Genomic DNA, 15,805 nt, shown 5'->3' on the forward strand with positions numbered 1-15,805 from the left:
CAGTTCTGGGGGAGGTGGGACTGGTATAAACAGGACGGACTGCACCTAGCCTGGACTGGAACCAATGTCCTAGGGGGAGCGTTTGCTACTGCTGTTCAGGAGGATTTAAACTAATGTGGCAGGGGGATGGGAACAAGTGCAGAGAGACAGAGGGGTGTAAAATGAGGGTAGAAGCAAAAAGTAGTAAGGTGAAAAGTAAAAGAGGCAGGCAGGCAAATCCAGGGCAAAAAGCAAAAAGAGCCACTTTTCAACATACCGTAATTGTATAAGGGCTAAGAGTGTTGTAAAAACAAGTCTGAAGGCTTTGTGTGTCAATGCGAGGAGCATTAGTAACAAGGTGGATGAGATGAATGTGCAAATAGTTATTAATGAATATGATATAGTTGGGATCACAGAGACATGGCACCAGGGTGACCAAGGATGGGAGTTCAACATCCAGGAGGGATATATTCAATATTCAGGAGGGATAGACAGGAAAGAAAAGGAGGTGGGGTAGCATTGCTGGTTAGAGAGATTAATGCAATAGAAAGGAAGGACATTAGCCTGGAGGATGTGGAATCAATATGGGTAGAGCTGCATAACACTAAGGGGCAGAAAGTCTGGTGGGAGTTGTGTACAGGCCACCTAACAGTAGTAGTGAGGTTGGGGATGGCATTAAACAGGAAATTAGAAATGTGTGCAATAAAGGAATAGTAGTTATAATGCGTGACTTCAATCTACATATAGATTAGGTGAACCAAATTGGTAAGGGTGCTGAGGAAGAGGATTTCTTGGAATGTATGCAGGATGGTTTTCTGAACCAACAGAGTGCTTAAGGAAGTAGCCCAAGAAATAGTGGATGCATTACTGATAATTTTTCAAAACTCCTTAGATTCTGGATTAGTTCCTGAGGATCGAAGGGTGGCTAATGTAACCCCACTTTTTAAAAAAGGGAGAGAGAAACTGGGGAATTATAGACCGGTTAGTCTGACATCGGTGGTGGGGAAAATGCTAGAGTCGGTTATCAAAGATGTGATTACAGCACATTTGGAAAGAGGTGAAATCATCGGACAAAGTCAGCATGGATTTGTGAAAGGAAAATCATGTCTGATGAATCTTATAGAATTTTTTGAAGATATAACTAGTAGAGTGGATAGGGGAGAGCCAGTGGATGTGGTATATTCAGATTTTCAAAAGGCTTTTGACAAGGTCCCACACAGGAGATTAGTGTGCAAACTTAAAGCACACGGTATTGGGGGTATGGTATTGATGTGGATAGAGAATTGGTTGGCAGACAGGAAGCAAAGAGTGGGAGTAAACGGGACCTTTTCAGAATGGCAGGCAGTGACTAGTGGGGTACCGCAAGGCTCAGTGCTGGGACCCCAGTTGTTTACAATATATATTAATGATTTAGACAAGGGAATTAAATGCAGCATCTCCAAGTTTGCGGATGACACGAAGCTGGGCGGCGGTGTTAGCTGTGAGGAGGATGCTAAGAGGATGCAGGGTGACTTGGATAGGTTAGGTGAGTGGGCAAATTCATGGCAGATGCAATTTAATGTGGATAAATGTGAGGTTATCCACTTTGGTTGCAAGAACAGGAAAACAGATTATTATCTGAACGGTGGCCAATTAGGAAAAGGGCAGATGCAACGAGACTTGGGTGTCATTGAAGGTGGGCATGCAGGTACAGCAGGCCGTGAAAAAGGCAAATGGTATGTTGGCATTCATAGCAAAAGGATTTGAGTACAGGAGCAGGGAGGTTCTACTGCAGTTGTACAAGGCCTTGGTGAGACCGCACCTAGAATATTGTGTGCAGTTTTGGTTCCCTAATCTGAGGAAAGACATTCTTGCCATAGAGGGAGTACAGAGAAGGTTCACCAGATTGATTCCTGGGATGGCAGGGCTTTCATATGAAGAAAGACTGGATCGACTAGGCTTATACTCACTGGAATTTAGAAGATTGAGGGGGGATTTTATTGAAACGTATAAGATTGGACAGGCTAGATGCAGGAAGATTGTTTCCTATGTTGGAGAAGTCCAGAACGAGGGGTCACAGTTTAAGGATAAAGGGGAAGCTTTTTAGGACCGATATGAGGAAAAACTTCTTCACAGAGAGTGGTGAATCTGTGGAATTCTCTGCCACAGGAAACAGTTGAGGCCGGTTCATTGGCTATATTTAAGAGGAAGTTAGATATGGCCCTTGTGGCTAAAAGGATCGGGGGTATGGAGAGAAAGCAGGTACAGGGTTCTGAGTTGGATGATCAGCCATGATCATACTGAATAGCGGTGCAGGCTCGAAGGGCCAAATGGCCTACTCCTGCACATATTTTCTATGTTTTTATGTTTCTATGTATACAGACTTTGGAATTGCATTTATAGGTAGCCTTTGACAAACTCAATGCATTCCAAAATGCCTTATAACATGAATCTACAACACAAGTACCATACAATAAAGTTTCATGAACAGCAACAAGATGTCAATGAGAATCATTGAGCAGTGCACGTTATCTAGGACACTGAAAAAGTAATCTTATTACTTCAAGGAATGCCACAGGACCATTTATATCAATTTAAGCTAAACAAGGTTGTACCTCACATCCAACAAAGCAGTGGTCCCTTAAAACTAGTTAAATGTCACCCTATATTTCACATTGTGTCTTAGAGTGCAGGATAGAATTTAAAAGGCGTCTGATGACCTTGGGAAAACTAAGTACTAAAAACTACTGAAGAAAATAACAAATATAGTTATATTCTTTTTCTTTGGGTAATTTAGAGCTAGAAGTAACTAGTTAATGTAATTCTCATTTGAGTATTTAAGCCCCCTCCTATTTTAACATTTAACATTGTGTAGGCTCTATATGTTCCATGCCTGCCATGACATCAAGCGTTTCTTCCATTGCCTCCGTCTCCAAGCTCACTTCTTTGTCAAAAATTCCCAGTCCCAGACTGATAATCCCTTCTCCCATCTCCAACACTCCTCCACTTTTTGGACACCCCCCACATTAGTTCTCCGACTGCCCTGGATCTTTTCATTTTTAATGCCGACTAGACATCAATCAGCTCAACTTCAGCACTCCTCTCTCCTCCTCAAAACCTAGCCCCTCCAGGTGCACTACCCTCCACTCTCTCCACACCAATTCCAACCTTACCATCAAAGTGGCAGACTAAGGGGGTTTGTTGTAGTTGTGCTGGACTGACCTCTACCTTGCTGAGGCCAGGCAGCAACTCTCAGACACCTCCTCTTCCCTACCCCTTGAAGAAAACCCTACCCTTGACCATCAGAAAACATCAACTCGGGAAAGCTCCCATCCAGTACCACCAAACTAAGTTCCCTTACACTGTACCGCTCACTTCTACCTCCTACTCAAGATCCACAATCTTGACAGTCCAGATAGGCCCACAGTCTCTACCTGCCCCTGCCCCATTGGAATCATGTCTGCATACCTCGACTTCATTCTATCTACTTTGTTTCAGTGCCTTCCCATCTACAACTGCAACACTTCTCGTGCTCTCAGTAACTTTCAATTCCCTGGCCCTGATCACCTCTTTTTCACCACAGACAGTCCTATAAACTTCCATCCCCCATCAAGAAGGTCTTAAAGCTCTTCACTTCTTTCTCAATAAAAGACCCAACCAGTTTCCTTTCTCCACCACCACCCTCCTCCATCTGGCAGAACTGGTCCTCACCCTCAGCAACTTCCCCTTTGGCTCCTCTAACATTCTCCAGACTCGAGGGGTAGCCACGGGCACCCGCATGGACCCCAGCTACGCCTGCCTTTCCAATAATTACATAGAACGGTCCACACTCCAAGCCTTTCATGCTAATTTTCCACAACTCTTCCTCTAGTACATTGATTACTACACTGGTGCTGCCTCCTGCAGCCATGTTGAGCTTGCCAAATTCTTCAAATTTGCCTCCAACTTTCAACATGCCCTTAAATTCACTTGCGACACCTCCCTCCCTTATCTCCATATCTGAATCCAAACCGTCAAACGACATCTTTCATAAACTTACCAATTCCTACAGCTATCTTGACTATACCTCGTCCCACTCTGTCTCCTGTAAAAATGCTTTTCCCTTTTCTCAGTTCCTTCATCTCCCCAGGATGAGGTTTCCCTTTCCAGGACATCGGAAATATCTTCCTTCTTCAAAGAATGGGATTTCCCTTCCTCCACCATTGATGCTGCCCTCACCTGCATCTCCTCCATTTTTTGGATATCCGTGCTCACTCCATCTTCCCGCCACCTTAACAATGATAAGAGTTCCTCTTGTCCTTCCCCATTAACCTACACTTGGACCATAGCACCCCATATTCCTCCAATCCATGTACCCAACCGAACATTTCTTAAATTGAAATCGCATCCATCACTTATGCTAGCAGCTTGTTGCCCATTCTCACCACCCTTTGACAGAAGTAGTTTCCCCTCATGTTCCCCTTAGACATTTCAACTTTCACCCTCAACCCATGACCTCCTAGTTGTCTCACCCAACTTGAGTGGAAAAAGCCTGCTTACATTGATCCCATCTCTACCCCTCAATTTTCTATTGATTCTATCTAACTGTAACACCACTTTCAATGAATCATGGCCCTGCATTCCTAGATCCCTTTGTTCTACCATACTTGGTCCAACCAAAGTGCAACACCAGGGGGTCAGCAGGAGACGCTCATGGAGTGAGCACTGTTTCAGATTCGCTCCATAACCTTTACTTTTCTTAACCTATGATCACCCTTATTTAACTTATTTTTACCTACACCAAAAGATTCTTGCTACTTTTTTGGACTTATCTTTAAGAGTTTATTGTGAATTTTTGAAGAAATGAATACAGAAATGGCTCTTAGATCTAAAGGGCGAGAACCTGGGAAGGATCCTAACGGGAAAGGGAAGAAGAAAAAGACTGATCCTAAGGCGCACTGAATTGACTTATGAAATATTATTGGAGGTTTTAAATGAAAAATTTGAAGAACGACGACAAATTTTTAAACAAGATATAAAGGCTTTTCAAGATTATATGGATAAGACGGATTCAGTAGTTAACCAGCAGCAAGTTCTAATTGCAACTTTGCAAGAGGACGTTCGGAAGCAAGACTTGATAATTGAAAAATTGGAGCAGAAATTACTTTTGACGATTAAATAGGTGGAAACACTTAAAGCCAAGAGTGTCAACTTTGAGAATCGGTCCAGAAGACAGAACTTACGCATACTTGGTCTCCCGGAAGGTATTGAACAAGGGGACCCCTCGAAGTACTTTGCTCAACTTTTAAAGGATGCGTTCCCTTCTGTATTCCCAGACAGTCCTCCGTTACTTGATCTCGCTCACAGAATTATGCGTCGTTCACCAAGTGCTTCAGCTAAACCACCGGTTGTAATTGTCCAATTTTACTATGTGCATGTTAAAGAGCAACTTATTCGTGTGGCTTGGCGTGTAGGGATGGTCAAATTTTAAGATCACAATTTTCGATTAGTGGAAGATTTTAGTCCAGAAGTAATGAAGGCAAGGCTTCTTTTTAAACCTCTGATGTCCGAATGTTATGAGAAAAATCTAAAACCTGCGCTCTTATACCCTGCGAAGCTCAGAATCTCGCCTCTGAATGCACCTCGGCGTGTTTTCCTTTCTACATCTGAAGCGAGAAGCTTTTTGAATGAGAACTTCCCTACTGCTACGGATTCTCATCTCTAATAAATGAGTGATTTTGATCGTGCAAGATGGTTTTTGTTTCCAAAACCAGATTTTGTTTCTGGCTATTGGTGTAGGTTTACTCTATATTTTATACTCTAATTAAAGTTTTTTTTTCGACATACTAATCTTTTTATTTTACTTACTTCAACTACTGTACTTTATCTTTGGTCATTATTATTAATCCTTCGAAGGTGAATTTTTTTTTACTAAGATGGCGGTTTCTTCTCTAAAATATTTTTGGCTTTTTTTTTCGATTTCGACATTTTTTTTTCGCTCGTCTTCTTCCTATAATGCATTTCTTATCACAGTTTAAAATTTTTTTTGGTTTGTTTGGGTTTTAACCCGATTTATAAGTTACTAGTGATTATATTCTTTTTGTTTTTCTTACTATCAATTATATTAAGAAGTTTGGTTTTAGTATAGTGATTATTATTTTTTTAGAGTTTGGGTGGATCTTTTTTTTAATCCTTTATATACGGAGTTGTCTTCTGCTGATATGGGGGTAGATTTAGTTTCATCTGTCCTTTTTCCCAGCCGTTTCCTGGCTGGGGTGGTCTTTTTTCCTCTTGGGTGGGGGGTGGGGTTTTTTTTTCTAAATCTTATGTTCCTTATATCAGTTTGTTTTAGTTTCTTCATTTGGGCTGATTTTAAACTACTAAAATGTCCACGATGTCGTCACTTCCAGGTCCGCCCCTTATTTTTGTTCCTCTTCCGGGTGCATGAGTTCATAATTTGGTTAACCCTTTATATACGAAAGGGTTGATTTCAGAATTATGGCTCAGACCATTAATTTTGTCTCTTGGAATACTAATGGCTTAAACCATCCGGTTAAACGGAAAAAGATTTTCAAAGTATTCCAAAGACTTAATGCTCATATTATTTTTGTACAAGAAACTCATGTGAGGAAAGAGGATAATTATCACTTTTTTAGTTTTTGGAGGGGTCAACAGTACCATTCGAATTCAAATGCTAAAGTAAAGGGAGTTTCAATTTTTATTGACTCCTCTATTGCATTTGTCCAACACGATATCTTTTCAGATCCGAATGGTAGATTTTTGTTAATTACTGGCTTACTTTTTAACAAAAAGGTTGCTATGGTTAATGTTTATGCTCCAAATGTGGATTGTCCCGATTTTTTAAAGTCTTTATTTACTTCTCTACCTAATCTAAACGAATATAAGTTAATAATGGGTGGTGACTTTAATTGTTGTTTAAATCCTTTGTTGGACAAATCTATATCTACTCAGACTTTACCTAATAAGTCGGCCACTTGTATTAACTCTTTTTTGACTGATAATGGAATTTTTGATATTTGGAGATTTCGGCATTCTAAGGACAAAGAGTTTTCATTTTTCTCACATGTTTATCATTCCTACTCGAGAATTGTTTTTTTTTATTGACTCGTTTTATTCCATCGGTAATTGGTTGTAATTATGATATTATAGCCATCTCTGACCATGCTCCATTAAAACTTTCTATTAAATTTACGGATACAGTTTCTAGTGCTAGACAATGGCGATTTGATTCTATCTTACTGCAAGATCCGGATTTTATTAAATTTATTAAGGAACAGATCGATTTCTTCTTTTCAACTAATTCCATGGATGATATTTCTTGCGGAACACTTTGGGACACTTTTAAAGCACATATACATGGACAGATTATCTCCTACTCTGTTGGTCTGAGAAAACGCATTAAGAAGGAAACTCTTTTATTGGTTGATAAAATTAAAGAGATTGACAAGAAATATTCGATTACTCCTAGTAAGGAGCTTTACAAACAAAGGGTTGAACTTCAAACGGAACATAATTTATTACTTACATCTTCGATTGAAAATCAATTAATGAAAACCAGATCTGATTTTTATATACATAGTGATAAATTGGGTAAACTGTTCGCTAGTCAATTGAAGAATGCTTTGGTTAAACGTCAAATTACTAAGATCCGTCAGCAGAATAGGGATCTGACAGTTAACCATGATGAGATAAACAAATCATTTCAAGATTTTTATACCTCCCTGTATCATTCCGAATTCCCTCATGATCATAATACCATGTGTGATTTTCTTGGGAAAGTGAATTTTCCAAAATGATCATCAGATGATCTTTCAATATTAGAAACTCCTAATTCGGATGCAGAAATTAAAGGGGTTATTTCCTCTATGAATTCTGGGAAAGCACCAGGTCCAGATGGGTATACAGTAGAATTTTTAAAATGTTTTTCCACTACTCTTTCTCCTTGGTTATGCAGGGTTTTTGAAGAAGCAATTAGATTGGGCAATCTGCCACAATCTTTTTATAGAGCTTCCATTTCTTTAATATTGAAGAAAGATAAAGACCCTACTGACTGTGCATCCTATAGACCAATATCTTTATTGAATGTAGATTCCAAGATCTTTTTCAAGTTACTGGCGACCAGGCTGGAGAAGGTATTACCCCAAATTATTTCGGAAGATCAAACTGGTTTTATTAAAAATCGCTATTCTTTTTTCAATGTTAGGAGATTATTGAATATTGTTTATACTCCTTCACATAGCACTTAAGAATGTGTCATTTCACTAGATGTGGAGAAAGCATTTGATAGAGTTGAATGGCCATACTTATTTAATGTGCTTGAGAAGTTTAATTTTAGTCCGACATTCATTTCCTGGATTAAACTGATATATCATACTCCAATAGCCTCAGTGCTTACTAACAATCAAAGATCTCCCTTTTTTTTGTTTATTTCGGGGTACTAGACAAGGCTGTCCTCTTAGTCCATTATTATTTGATATTGCTTTAGAACCCTTGGCAATTGCTATCAGAGAATCACAGAACATTTTTGGCATTAATCGTGGGACAGATATACATAAGCTATCATTATATGCAGATGATTTATTATTATTTATTTCTGATCCTGAGAAATCCATTCCTGCAGTTATATCATTGTTGGCTCAATTTAGTGATTTTTCCGGGTATAAATTAAATCTTAATAAGAGTGAACTGTTTCCTTTAAATAGACAAGTTCCAATTTATGGAAATTTACCTTTTAAATTAGTTAATGACTCTTATTTACTTAGGGATTAAAATCACAAAAAACTATAAGGACTTACTTAAGGTTAATTTTTTACCCTTAATCGATCAGATTAAATGTTTGTTTACTAAGTGGTCACCAGTATCTTTATCTCTGCTAGGTCGGATTAATGTTATTAAGATGGTTATTTTACCCAAGTTTTTATATATATTTCAAGCGGTACCAATTTTTATTCCGAAATCCTTTTTTGCTAATGTTGATTCAAAAATTTCCTCATATATATGGCAGAATAAAAATCCTAGATTAGGTAAAAAATATTTACAGAAGGCAAGGAAGGAAGGTGGATTGGCATTGCCTAATTTTAGATTTTATTATTGGGCAGTTAATATCCAATATTTGATATGTTGGTTAAAGGATTGGGATATATCTTTTAGCCCTCATTGGGTGAACCTGGAAATTAAATCTGTACAAGGATTTGCATTGGGTTCTATTTTAGGGACTTCTCTTCCCTTTGCTCTTTCTAAATTGCCGAAACGAATTGACAACCCGATAGTTAAACATACTTTACATATATAGTTTCAATTTCGGAAATTTTTTGGGTTGACTCAGTTTGTTTTAAATATTCCTATTGTATCCAATTGCTTTTTTTATCCTTCTATTATAGATCAAGCTTATTCAGCTTGGAAGACTAAAGGATTACTACGATTTTCCGATTTATTTTTGAATAATTGTTTTATGTCTTTTGAACAATTATCTAATAAATATAATTTACCTAGATTTCATTTCTTTAGATATTTACAGATTAGGAATTTCTTAAATACTGTACTTCCTACTTTTCCAAACTTTGTGTCTTCAGGTATTTTGGAGAATTTGTTTGAACTAAATCCTTCTCAGAAAGGGCTAATATCAAAACTTCACAATATAATTATGAAGATACGTTCAGAGCCCTTCTATAAGATTAAAAATGATTGGGAAAGAGAACTTAACCTTACTATCCCTATTGAGAATTGGGATAAAATTCTTCAATTAGTTAATACATCATCTATATGTGCTAAACATTCATTAATACAGTTTAAGGTTGTGCATAGGGCTCATATGTCCAAGGATAAATTGGCTCATTTTTATTCCTATATAAATCCTATTTGTGACAGATGTCATTCTGAGATAGCGTCTTTAACTCATATGTTCTGGTCGTGTCCGCTTTTGAAAAAATATTGGAAAGACATTTTTGATATTATTTCTACGGTATTGAACATTGATTTACAACCTCATCCTATTACTGCAATTTTTGGTTTACCAATGATGGACTCACTCCATTTATCCTCTTCCGCTTGTCGAATGATTGCATTTCTTACATTAATGGCTAGAAGATCTATTTTGTTGAATTGGAAAGAAATTAATCCTCCTACCGTATTTCATTGGTTTTCTCAAACTATGTTATGTCTAAATTTAGAAAAAAATAGAAGTGTTGTATTTGATACTTCTATTAAGTTTGAAAAGATATGGAGACCATTTATTCAATATTTTCATATGATGTAATATGACCCTGTTCCAAGCCTATTTGTTTTTCCAGTTTCGATTTTATATATGTTGAGAGGATCGGAGTTGACGACACTGATGATTTTGTATTTTTATGAGATATTATAAACAGCCCTTTTTTTTCCATTTTTTCTTTTTCTCTTTTTTCTTTTTTGTTTTTTTCCTTATTAGTTATTAGATTAGTTTTTTTGCATAACTTTTTTTTCTTTTTCTTTTTTGTTTTTTTAAATATATATATTATGATATACCTAGGTTTGCCTTGTTTATTTGTAAATTGTATCGTCCATGATTTGGGAATACTCATTTATACTGTAACCATTGCTTATGTATTCTTTCATGTTCAGTTGAAATGTGTATGTTTGTAATCCCATTATCTATGTATCAATTTTATTTTGTTGATATTAATAATAATAATAAAAAGATTGAAAAAGAAACAAAGTGCAATCACTTGCACATGCTTGCATTAAATTCCATCTGAATTTTTAGTACATTTTTGCAGCTGGACCAAATCCCACTGCAAGCTTTGATAGTCTTCCTTGCTGTCCACCACACCTCCAATCTTGGTGTCATCTGCACGTTTTCTAATCTAGTTGTCGTCCAGATAGTTGATATAGATGACAACCAACACCAGATCCTTGCAGCACTCCATTAGTCACAGGCCTCCAGTTAAAGGCAGCCATCTACTAACACTCTCTGGCTTCTCCCACAAAGCCAATATCTAATCCAATTTACTACCTCATCTTGAATGCCTCACGACCAAACCTTTCTGACTAACCTCTCATGTGGGACCTTGTCAAATGCTTTGCTGAAGTCCCTGTAGACAGCAGACACTGCCTTGCCTTCATCAAAATTCTTGGTAATAATCTCAAAAATTAGTTACACACGACTTACCACACACAAAGCCAAGCTGATCAATCCCTAATCAATCTCTGTTTATCCAAATACTCATATCTGGTGCCTTAAAATACCTTCCAATAACTTTCCCACGACTAATATCAGGCTCACTCACCTATAATTTCCTGTTTTATTCCTATAGCCTTTCTTAAACAGCAGAACAACATTAATTACCCTCCAATCCTCCAGTACCTCACTTATTGCTAAGCATGATTTACATATCTCAGGGCCCCTCCAATGGCCTCCCACAGGGTCCAAAGGAACACCTTGTCACACCCTGGGGACTTGTCCACCCTGATTTGCCTCAAAACACCAAACACCTCTATAGACTCTGTGTCTGTCTCCCTAGCAAGTATAGACACAAAATAGCCACCTAAGATCTCCCCATCTCTTTTGGCTCCACTCATAGATTTCCATGCTGCTCTTCCTGAAGACTAGTTTTGTGCCCTGCAATCCTTTTGCTCTAAACATAATCATAGAAATCCTTAGGATTTTCCTTCACCTTGTCTGCTGGAGTAAACTCATGCCTTTTTTCAGCCCTCCTCATTTTTTTTTTTTTAAATGTGTCCTCTTGCATTTCTTATACTACTCAAGTACCTCATTTGTTCCTATCTATACCTGCAGGTGTATACCTGCTATGCACCTCTTCTTTCTTGACCAGGGCCTCAATATCTCTTGAAAACTAAGTTTTCTAAACCTGTTATCCTTACTTTTTATTCTGACAGACACATGCAAGATCTGCACTCTCCAAAATTTCACTCTAGTTTACTCTATCACCTTTGCCAGAAAATAGCCTGTCCCAATCAAGATCCTTTCTCCAGCTTAGAATCTCAACCAACAACGATGCATTTCCTTTTCTATAATTACCTTAACATTATGATCACTAGATGCAAAGTGATCCCATACACAAACGTTGTCATCTGCCCTGTTTTATTCCCTACATCAAGTATCGCAATCTCTCTAGTTGAGACTTCTATGTACTGATTAAGTAAACTTGGTAGAATACATTTGACAAACTCTATGCCATCTAATCCTTTTACAGTACGAGAATCCCAGTCAATATATGAAAAGTTCAAATCACCTACAACAAATTATTTATAACAGTCTGATCTCTTTACAAATTTGTTCCTCTAAATCCTGTGGACTGTAAGGTGATCAATAATAAAGCTCCATCTACATGGTCATACCTTTCTTATTCTTCAGTTCCACCCATAAAGCCTCCATACACGAGTTCTCTAGTCTGTCCTGACTGAGCATTGTCGTGACATTTTACCTAATAAATCCACCTCTCCCCCTTTAATTCCTTCCACTCTATTGTCTAAAACAATAGAGTCCAGTCCTGCCCCTCCTGCAACTAAGTCTCACAAATGGCTACAATATCATAATTCCACCTGGTCTGCCATAAAATTCATTCAAACAAAGAAAAACGTATTGACACACTATACTTTTCATGAAAACTTACAAGGTGATCTCCCCACATTAAAGGGGGCTTCATTTCCAGAAGACCGTAACAAGAAACCTCTGTGCATGTGTCAAGAAAAACACACGGAAAAATAATTTACTTTGCCCCCATATAAATTCCATGAGAGTGAATTTTATTCTGTACCTCAATTTTTTTTGTGAATTCTGCAAGGGTGAATTTCTGTTATCCATACAGCCATCACATAGAGGTCACCTGTATTTTTATAAAATTTAGAGTTTTTTTTTTATACATGTTTACTCTAGTGACTTAAATCATTTACAACATGAAAATGAAAACACACAACATTCATTTCAATTTGCAAATGACTTATCCTCAAAATCCTATAATCTAGTTACATTACAGCAGCAAAATCCAATAAATAACAACCAAGAAACCACTGATAGCATACGACTTTTAGTGCACCAGCAACACCTAGTGGGCATATGATTAAAGTTTAAATATAACAAATCTCATTACTATAACAGAACTCCAAATTTGAGTTCGATAAAACAGAGCAATATCATGATTGTGCATTATAGTAGATCAGAAAGCATAAGCAAAATTTATTGCAAATATTCTTAATTTGAATCTGTGTTAGTAATTTAGCATTTCCTACATCAAGAAAAAATATGCTGGTAAAAACATAATTCAAGCAATTATAGCAACAGTATAGGCTTACCTCAGCAGTCATTCGTGCAATCTGCTCTACTGAAATATTTCCGCAGAGAACATTCTTCCTTAAATTAGGGTTCTTTGTGTCTTTTAGGTTAGCTATCCTGCTTCTCACTCTGTTTTTGTACTTCATATCTGTATTGCCCATCTCTTGGAATACAAGTATCAATTAAATTAAAGAACCATAATCAGCAACTGGTATCTTCTTTAAAAAGTTACCGTAAAGTGCCAAATCTCAAAAGAAACACACACACACGATGCTGGAAGAACTCAGCAGACCAGGCAGAATCTATGGTTAACAGTTTGACAGTTCGGGCTGAGATTGTTCATCAGGATTTAAAGTGTCAGCCCCAAATGTCGACTGTTTACTCTTTCCGTAGATGCTGAAATATTTTCATGAAATTAAAATGCCTTTAGCTTCCATCACCAACCCTAACTGTTAAGTTGATAAGCAATCATATTTTTAGTTTTTACTCTGAACAGTGATTGGATAAAATTCTTGTAATGGCACTCTCTTCTCCAATCAGATGGTAATGCCTACATTTAAAGGAGAGGCAATCTATATTGATCGTGTGGATAGTCAGAGGCTTTTTTCCAGGGCTGAAAGGGCTAACACGAGGGCACAGTTTTAAGGTGCTTGGAAGTAGGTACAGAGGAGATGTGTGGAGTAAGGTTTTACTTTTTTATATATATATATAAAAACGCAGAGAGTGGCGAGTGCGTGGAACGGGCTGCCAGCGACAGTGGTGGATGTAGATACGATTGGGTCTTTTAAGAGACACCTGGATAGGTACATGAAGCTTAGAAAACTAGAGGGCTATGGGTAACCCTAGGTAATTTCTAAAGTAAGTATGTGTTCAGCACAGCATCGTGGGCTAAAGGACCTGTATTGTGCTGTAGGTTTCTATGTTTCTACAAATATTATTGGAAACCAGAGTGTATGCCTCTTCATTAGGTCAAAACGGATCATCAATTGGCTGTTGTAAAGTAAACCAAATTTCCATGCAACATTAAAAATCATTGTTTATTTTGATGTACACAATATTGATATTGTATGTTGAACACCCAAGGCACTACAGTGAAGTTCTCTTTGCTGAAATGCAAAAATATCATAGTTTTCACTGAGGTGTTCATGTCATCAGTTCACATGTTAAATTAACATTTGTATAATTAGTGAAATAGCCACTTTCAATTAATCCCTAATTATGGGCAGTTTTGAACTGTGGCTCCATGGCAACTATAGAAATGGAAGTGCAGTTTGTTATTATGCTGGTTGAACACCCACCCAATACACATACTTTTTGAAGAAAAGCTTAAGGATATGGGTAAATCACTTATGAAAAGGATATTTTCTTCAATCTGTGCTGCCATATGATCACAGTCAGTTCCTATTGCCACATAATCATCTGCAATCAAAACAGAAATTCAGAAGCCAGCTACATCGAATATATCTACCTCGGCATTAAGTACACAGAAACAAACAAGTACAAAAGTGTCTACCATCTAGATTACATACTTGTTCTCTTTAACAGCATTCATTTATATTGTTCTACATACAGTAACCCCGTCAACCTCTCATCTAATGATTCAAATTAAGTTTTCAATATTTTAAATATTTCGCTAAATGTTTCCAAAATTTAGCTTTGATTAAAATTTTATTCTGTATGAAAGGTTAGTGATCTGAAACAGTAACTGTTACTTTCTTCATTGATGCTACCCAACCTACTCGATATTGCCAATATTTTCTGTTTAAATTTCTAAGTGTAGCCATTTATATTATTATTGCCAGCCACGTTGACCAATAGAATGTTGTTCACTGAGATTGCCTTTTCTTTCATCAGTCCAAGTTTTTGCTAATCCAAGTACATAAAGCAGCAGCTGAGTTTTCACGTAAACACTGAGCAGTTTAAAAATAAAGGCTCAACAGCAATTTGCAACAATGAACAACTGTCTATAAAAACTTCCATCTGAAATAGCTTACTTGATCACTTCCTTGCATTATGATTTCCTTCTATAACATTTCATTTAACTGTGCAAATTAGCTACACTCATTATGTATTGACAGCCTGACTAGGCTGCATTTTCAAAATGCTGAACTTTCCTCAAGTGCTCTTTCAATGTCTGACTATTAAACAGATACTCTGAAGTGGAAAATTTTGAAGAACAGGAGAGCAATCATCAACATCCTAGCCACTTCTTACCTCTCAAACAATATCACAGAATGTTGCCTGTACATTATCATATAGTTGCTTGTGGGAGCCTGCGCTACACAGTTTAGTAGCCACATTATTTCTTAGTCACTGAACTGACTACACTTTAGAAGTTCATTGGGTACAATACACATTTGTGAGACCGTCAAGTACATAAATACACTATAAAATATGGACAAACTTTACATCTCGTTTCTATCAAAATCACCAGTGTGGCCACTATTCATGCTCAGCTCCACATCCATTCAATTTTCAAAGAGCCTTATTTCTTTCTCTCTCCATCCTCAAAATTATCACTTAACTTTCAGTATTACACAAAATGCTAGAAGAATAGCATCTATGGAAATGAATAAA

At 37.3% G+C, this 15,805-nt stretch overlaps 1 protein-coding gene across 2 annotated transcripts in view; it reads right to left on the reverse strand.

The window, feature by feature from the left end:
• tcea2 (transcription elongation factor A (SII), 2) overlaps positions 1-15,805 on the reverse strand; it is a 77,233-nt gene that overhangs the window by 20,246 nt on the left and 41,182 nt on the right. For both annotated transcript variants that reach the window (XM_073061861.1, XM_073061862.1), the window contains 2 exons: positions 14,591-14,647; positions 13,249-13,403 (listed from right to left, as the gene is read on the reverse strand). In XM_073061861.1, the coding sequence (XP_072917962.1) occupies positions 13,249-13,403; positions 14,591-14,647 (212 nt within the window). The remainder of the gene's footprint in view (positions 1-13,248; positions 13,404-14,590; positions 14,648-15,805) is intronic.

This window comes from Hemitrygon akajei, chromosome 11 (genome assembly GCF_048418815.1).
Source record: "Hemitrygon akajei chromosome 11, sHemAka1.3, whole genome shotgun sequence".
Classification (NCBI taxonomy): Eukaryota; Metazoa; Chordata; class Chondrichthyes; order Myliobatiformes; family Dasyatidae; genus Hemitrygon; species Hemitrygon akajei.